Source organism: Anopheles darlingi, chromosome 2, assembly GCF_943734745.1.
Source record: "Anopheles darlingi chromosome 2, idAnoDarlMG_H_01, whole genome shotgun sequence".
Lineage (NCBI taxonomy): Eukaryota > Metazoa > Arthropoda > Insecta > Diptera > Culicidae > Anopheles > Anopheles darlingi.
Genome location: NC_064874.1, coordinates 46571903 through 46579402, shown reverse-complemented (window position 1 = coordinate 46579402; position 7500 = coordinate 46571903). Strand labels below are relative to the sequence as shown.

The 7500-nt window shown below is 47.2% G+C and overlaps 2 protein-coding genes across 4 annotated transcripts in view; both read right to left on the bottom strand.

The window, feature by feature from the left end:
- The window catches only part of LOC125950689 (uncharacterized), a 5606-nt gene extending 3312 nt beyond the window's left edge, over window positions 1–2294 (bottom strand). The window contains exons 1-2 of the mRNA XM_049678909.1: window positions 1715–2294; window positions 1–293 (exon numbers count right to left, since the gene is read on the bottom strand). The exon at window positions 1–293 is cut by the window's left edge and continues 55 nt beyond it. Coding sequence (XP_049534866.1) covers window positions 1–293; window positions 1715–1775 — 354 coding nt within the window. The 5' untranslated portion in view covers window positions 1776–2294. The remainder of the gene's footprint in view (window positions 294–1714) is intronic.
- Window positions 2295–2801: 507 nt separating this feature from the next.
- The window catches only part of LOC125950699 (glycerol kinase), a 5647-nt gene continuing 948 nt past the window's right edge, over window positions 2802–7500 (bottom strand). The window contains exons 1-11 of one of the 3 annotated variants that reach the window (XM_049678927.1): window positions 7325–7500; window positions 6599–6880; window positions 6274–6532; window positions 5663–6207; window positions 5423–5590; window positions 4991–5082; window positions 4210–4323; window positions 4023–4114; window positions 3824–3920; window positions 3546–3691; window positions 2802–3459 (exon numbers count right to left, since the gene is read on the bottom strand). The exon at window positions 7325–7500 is cut by the window's right edge and continues 405 nt beyond it. In XM_049678927.1, coding sequence (XP_049534884.1) covers window positions 3371–3459; window positions 3546–3691; window positions 3824–3920; window positions 4023–4114; window positions 4210–4323; window positions 4991–5082; window positions 5423–5590; window positions 5663–6207; window positions 6274–6532; window positions 6599–6667 — 1671 coding nt within the window. In that variant the 5' untranslated portion in view covers window positions 6668–6880; window positions 7325–7500 and the 3' untranslated portion in view covers window positions 2802–3370. Of the gene's footprint in view, window positions 3460–3545; window positions 3692–3823; window positions 3921–4022; window positions 4115–4209; window positions 4324–4990; window positions 5083–5422; window positions 5591–5662; window positions 6208–6273; window positions 6533–6598 lie in introns of all 3 variants that reach the window. The other 2 variants (XM_049678928.1, XM_049678926.1) reach the window with 2 other exon arrangements.

Genomic DNA, 7500 nt, shown 5'->3' with positions numbered 1-7500 from the left:
ATTGATAAAGGAAGCGTAGATTTTGTCTGGATCGGGAAAGATGTCCGGTGGTCGCGTTGCGGCACCGTCCGCTGCAATGGACCGGCCCGGAGCTTCCTCCGGTATTGGCAGCCCCCCGAGTGTCATGCCGGTTTCGTAATCCTGGCTATAGCCTGGTTTGCCCGCTTTCGAGCCGGCATCGTAATCGTAGTAGATCGGTTCCATGATGTCTCCCGCCGGTCGTGTAAAATTGATGAAATCGTTGATAAACTTTGTCTCGTAGTTAGCGAATTTGGCTCTGATAGCTTCGCATTCTGTACAAAGATTAAACGATAACGAACGATATTGAAATGAAACTCATGTTTGCAGTGGTATGGATTCACACCAGGCTCAATGTATCCTTTGATAGTTATGGAATACATAGTACTCTCAGTGGAAGCACCTATTAAATTATTATTTTTTGAATTATTTTTATTTTGAAGAAATTATCTTTGTAAGTAAGAAAACGATACAACGAATTATGCCTGCTCATAGCCACATTGCTTATGCTTTGCATAAGACGTAGACGCAGTTTAAGTAAATTCATAGATTCACTTATCATTACACTACGGCCTTGAAAACTGCAAGTCACTATTGCAAATTGTGTTTCCGTCTTCCGTTATTCCTACAATCTTGTTTGATAGAAACAGATGAATCATGCAATTCGATTGAACATGTACTGCACTAAGGCTGAGTGCATCTCAAGAATAGCGTCCTAGCCCTTTTGCCGCACATTGGACATGCATAGGGCGCCCATTGTATGTTCTACGTTAGCAATCAACTGCAAAAAAAAACTTTCAGTCCGTTGGCGACATATTTCGGAATGGGTCGACGATGTCAGTTCCCCATTTTCCGCATCTTGTTCATCCCTCACGTACAGCGATTCCGGCACAATTCAATAGAATCACAATGCTGTTGAGAACGGATACTGGAAAAGTGTTGCGATACCAGTCAAATGCACAACGCTACATAGAATAACCCATTGAAGATGAAGCAGGTAGCACAATCCTCAGCTTGAACGGCCTTTTAACCACCAGCTAACGTTCGTTGTAGAACACGTTTGAAGTGTGCTCAAAGAACACTTGGCCATACTCTTTTCTTGTGAACCATTTGTCACGTTCTAGTTTGCTCCTGAGTAAGTGAGTAAATCTCGCTACTGCGGATTCTGTCATATGCTGTATACGGCAGCTATTTAACGGTCAGTATCAAAAACAGAAAAAAATGCTTTCATTCGCATCGAATACGAATTATGAGGGGCTCTCAAACTCATGCTGTTCAGCGGCCAGCGATAGCGAGTATGGCCGAGAAGAAAACCGCAGCCCAACAATAGCAGACGGCTGTAGATGAAAAATTGATCAAACAAACAATCTAAGGCCGCAAGAATGGACAGAGGATGTAAATTCTAATTTCGTACGTTTGGGTATTCTAGTTGCGTGAATTGAATGTTTGCCCCTCGCCGACTCGTAACGACAGCCCGACCGGGAGCTGGACAATTTGGGTTTTGTACCATACATTTCCTACGCGAGCGAGCGATAGCCAGTGAGCGATGACAACATCCGAAGCAACAAGGGTTTATCAACGCCACCAGCCGGTTGAAAGTTGCTGCTCGCTTATGTATGCAAATTGAATCCGGTGAATATCTTCTCGATGCCACCAGGGAAGGAGTCTTGACACCCTTTCGTTACATCGTACTCACGCATTTGTCCGGAAAGCTGCATCAGGAGAAGTAACAGGAACATAATCCTTGGCGAAGGCATGATGACGTTTGGAATGACCCGTCGTCAGCGAATTGTCGGACAGTAGGAGCGAAGGGCAAGAGTTAAGGACGATGAGCTGAGCCAGGATACGCACAAAGGAAGAGCGTGGATGCGGCACTTCAGTTAATTTTATCGTCGAGCATCACAGCCGTCATCGCAAAACTCGTTCGTCTAATCACTTATCATTTATGAAACCCCAAACTACACCATTACGGTACGGAGCTAATGGAAGACGAGCAACAAATGTATGTATTTCCGCGAGTAATGCTTGCGATGACAGGTCCCACTTTACCAACAATTCATTCTCAATACACTTATGCGCAGTGGATGGTGAACACATTTGCGATTAAGGTGAAGCATCTTTCGACTTCGCAAGAGCATCCATTTGATCACAGCTTCGCACCTCGTAGCCTAGCACTATTCACACACAATTCCTGCAAATCAATCATTCTTCACGCTTCTCCTGTTCCTCCTTTCATCCACCAAAAATGGATATAAAGGGGCGACTTCATAAGAACTCAATCATCGACCGACGGGTTAGTACGTATGCTAGCTCGTTACACTGTCAACTGTCTGGCCAGCGAGGATTCCTGCGAGTGCTGACCGAGAAACACACTTCCGGTCGCAAGTGGCTGGTGCGCATGTAGTGGTACCTTTTTGGGGGAGTTCCATTCGCTCCATCATGTGACTGGCAAGTTCTCCGAATGCGAGCCAAATAGTAAAAAAAACAACATCATAGAAAGGACACTCGCATGAACACGTGCGATAACCCTGCGTCTCCATGGCTGCCTAGCAACCACGTGGAATGGACCCGTGTGGGAGGCAAGGGGTGCATGAGCAGCAAGGATAACAGGACACTCGCGTGAATGAGTTCATTATGTTTGTCTGCGAAAACGAGTTACTAAAACCCGTATACAATCGTTGTGCGCCATTCTTTCAACAACCAACAATACACACACAACACTTGTCGTACCAAGGCATTTCGGCATTTGCATTGCAAGTAAATATTCTTCAAGTTTTTCAAATTTATTTTATTGGAGCTAGTTTAATACAGTGCATATCATCGTAACATGATACTTATATTCAAATGTCTTCAGTTGGAGTTGTGCCCTGTGTAAAACTAATTATTACACTCTTGTATAAAGTAACGAAAACAGCTAATAAATATGTTAAACAAGCAACTCTAAACCATCTCCCCGGAAAGCAATAACAAACAACTTTATACTACGCTAGCTAGGTTCATTTTAGCACGGGTTTAGCCCAGCATCATAAATTATTACCATCTCACGTTTAAGGTAATAATCGGATTTACCTGGAATATTTGTTTCTCTTGTGCACCAGTTCTATCTATCCTGAATCGATCCTTCAGACTGGACTGCTGCTCGTGGGAACGTTTCCTAAGTACTTTTATTGTACGATCAGCTGTGTATCTCTTAAGGTATCAGTTGTGCTGCCACTTTAATAGCACCGTCCGGTTCGGCATTGTCCAATAAAATCCTGCTGTTTTCATTTTCTAGATGAAAATTGTGCAGTTTTGTGGTCATATTGAACAATAGACTAGGTTCTTCCTGGCTACACATCATCATATGCATCAATCACCGCCGTTCCGAGAGAACGAGCATTATGAACGCTGACGCCAGGAACAGGCCGGCTGGTATCGAAGCCAGTAAGCTGTATCGTTCATCTGGAAGTAAAAATGTCACCCCGATTGATTAATAAGAGGGGCCAAAGGTGGCACATGTTGAACGCAATATCGTTATGCTCAATTACCCGTCATTGCCTCGCTCTTCTTCGTCACTGCCCATCCTAAACTCCGCTGAACGGCCATTTTCCACTTAGTGTACCGGGCATTCCGTTCCTCCTCCGTCGTCGTAGGAAGGAACGTCTCATGGTGTGAATGTATTCCCGTGTAACCTCTATGGGAGAAACACAAACACACACAAGCGCACGTTCAAATCAATTTATCATTTACCGATTATAACAGCCAAGGGTTGTGGGAAAACCCATCGTATTACAGATGGTAATGATGGATCGTTTGGTAAACTTACCGACTGTCCGCGTTCAGGTTGTACAAGTCGATGCCTTTTGCCTGAGCCGCAGCCATAGCCGTACCGAGGGCAGCGGGATCATGCACTTCCGTTTTCACTGGTTAAAAACAAAGTGACAATATCAGCAACGTGCCACCGAGAGCGGAACTTCGAGATACACAGGTAACAATGAATATATGCATTGTTTTCAGACACTTACACACAGGAATGCCGCTCAGATCCGCCTGCAGTTGCATCAATAGTCCATTGTTCGACATATTACCGTCAGCGTGTAGCTTGTTAAGGTTTATGCTGCGAATACAACCGTGATCAATCAACGTTGGTGCGAGTGTAACCAAATAGTGGAAAAGAAGAGAGAGAGGGAAAAGGGGCGACAGCTTGCTTACCCGCAGTCTTTTTTCATAGCCTCGATAATATCTCGCGTTTGGAAGCATACCGCTTCCAGGGCAGCCCGGACGATGTGATGCTTGGTAGTGAAACTGGTTAAACCACAAATGATGCTGCGAACGAACGAGAAGCAAGAGTGGAAAAACCACCGTAACCAGTCATTAATATTGCCACGACATGATCTCCTTCCCCGCCAAGTGACTGATCAGTTATAAGAAATAATGTCGACTGCCGAGCACACGATTAGAGCAACAACGTGGTTCGTCACACGGAAGCGAACCGTGCCCAAGTGCAGTGACTGCCGAAACGTGCAACCTTCAGCTCTACCTCTTCTCACCAACACTGTCACTAGCTTATGTTTTACAAAATAAAAATAGTCAATCACGAAGCCCGCCAGCTGGTACGATCAGTAGTGGTGATCGGAGAGTCTACGTATGTCTGCCTCCACGGTGGTCTTGTGACTCGAACGCGCGAAGGTAAACTTTGTGTGAGCGGGACATTGAGTAACAAAAAAACAAAACCCCACCTTCCATTGCTGCCCCACGTTAAGGCTCTATCTTAATTACGAGCCCGTTTTATGACCGTCCACAGGGCGTAAGTTTGTCGGGACGGGAGGGGGCGATAGAATTGATGCTTTGGCGATAGGTCGATGCGCGCGATGAGACAGCTATCAAATTGTGCTGCACGAGTTATTCCTTTACAATCTAATAACGTGTCCACTAGGAACCATGATAACGCTGCCGGGATCATAAACAGCCGAGCGAGATGTACTCCACTTACCCTCGGGCATCCTTTCGCCAGTAGGGAGCATACAACCCGGTGAACGCAGGTACGAAGTAAACGTCGCCCGTGGATGAGACGCTGCCAGCAATCTGAAACATGAATTATGGCATTTTTATTTCTCTGTCTCAGAATTGGTCAAACACATTCAAATTTATCACCCAACTAAGTACTTGGCGAAATGATTTCAAACATAAAAGTTTAAACCATTGCGAACTCGGCAAGAACATCAAAGAATGGGATGAGCATTCTTAACGCTTAAACACACATACAAACAAGTAATCGCGTCTGTTCAAAGAAGTAATAAAAACACGTCAGACAATGGCAATATCTCATACAAACAAGTTAATGAGGTCGCTATTGACGTTATTCGACTATTATCAGTGCAAGATTTAGCCGTCGGTGCGTTCTAATTCCGTGGCGTAACCTTACCTTCTCCGAGTCAACTGGAATGTCCTTGATCATTTCGAGATTATCCTTAAGCCAGTTCATTGCCACACCGGCGACGGCCACTGAGCCTTCCAAAGCGTATACCGGAGGTTCATCCCGACCCATCTTGTAGGCCACCGTCGTAACAAGCCCGTGCTGTGACTGGACACACTGTAGAACGGCAATCAAATGCCAATTAGTGATAATGCAATAAAAAACTCATTCATTTTACCACTAACTTACCCTCGTGCCAGTATTGTACAGCAAAAAACAACCTCTCCGGTAGGTATTTTTGGCCTGACCCTCCTTCAAACACCTTTGCCCGACCAGACTGGCCTGCTGGTTGCCCAGTATGGCACTAATTGGAATGCCATCGAGCACCGAGTTATCCTTGATGTACCCATAGATCTCCGATGAGCTGCGGATCTCAGGCAGCATGTCCGGGTGCACGGAGAACGATTTCGTCAACTGCGGGTCCCAGTGTAGTGTTTCGATGTTCATCAGCATCGTGCGGGAAGCATTCGTGACGTCGGTCATAAACGATCCACCATTGGTGCCACCGGTCAAATTCCATAGCAACCAGGTGTCGATAGTACCCGCATAGCACCGCTTTTCACGGCATGCCTTCCGCACTCCTACCACCTTTTCCTTCAACCATTTCAGCTTGAGTGCCGAAAAGTACGGGGAAATCGGTAGACCCGAGATGGTGCGAAAGTTGCTAGGACTTTGATCGGGCTGGTGCGCCAAAACCCCGTCTATCATTTCCGCTGTCCGTATGTCGTTCCAAACTGGCAAATAGAACATTATCGAATCAGTTGCGATTGACCAGTGCCAGGCCACAGGATGCTACCTACCGATTGCATTATATAGCGGTTCACCAGTGTTCTTATCCCAGACAACCGTCGTTTCTCGCTGGTTCGTGATACCGATCGCGGAAATGTCCTTCACCAGGAAGCCAAGCTTTTCCATCTGACAGCAGGCCTCGGCCATACAGAGCCGCACCGCTTCCAGCACTTCCCGTGGGTCTTGCTCCGACCAGCCATCCCGCGGCACTATCTGTGTAATGCGTACCTGATGCGAACAGAGCTCCTCAAACTCCGGAACTTTAAATATCTAAAAGGGAAATGTATTTCGATTAAATATCAAAGAATCCATGCACACGTGATCAGTCAATCTTACCACAAAGCGGGCACTGTTGGTGCCTTCGTCGATGACACCGATCAATTTGCTACGTTGTAACGCAGCCATCGTTCCGTCCGACACGCCGGTGGTGGTCTGCTGCACCCAGTCACGAGCAAACGACGATTATCGCTGAACGGTTGGCCCCTTCCGGACGAGCCACGGCACGGCACAGCGGTTCGTGCGGCGTTCTTCTCACGAGAGTCGTCGTCGTTGTCGCGGGCGTGTTACGTACCGACCAGCTTTCGTTCACGCACGTTGCATAATGTGCACGTGTGTCGGCTGAGGATTGAGAATTGAGTGAGGGATGTAGGGGGTGTTGCAAATTTAACTCTCGGCCACCGGTCCGGCTTGCCGACGACGCTGACTCAGACGCGACGACGATGACGACGACATTCCTTCAACACTGGGAACTCGTTATCGCAGACGACGACGACGACGACGACGCACGGCCGCTGAGGAAATGTTCTTTGGTCGCCAGACGAGGAACGAGTACGACGACTCAACAACAAACCGGTAACCACTGCTGAGCTCGAATATCGGCCGCTGGTGACGCGGCGGTGCTTACGATGCACGAATACCGCTACCGGCGACAAGGTTGTACGTCGCCTTCGTCGCCGTCGTCGTCGTCGTAACCACGAGTCAGCAGCAACACACCCCCCAGCGAGATGCTATCTAGATCTTATCTACGGGTCTCGACTCTCGCTGAGGCTCTGCCGTACGCACCCGCACAGCCTACTGGGACGCACGGGATCGCTGCGACAAACGCACTGCACCGAAATCGGTCTACCGCACCTCAATAATCCGGTTTATCGACGGCAGCAGCACCAGCTGGCCAAAACACTCTCAATCCTTTCCACGTTGACGTTTGCATGCGTGCCAGAAGAAGAAGAAAAAATAAA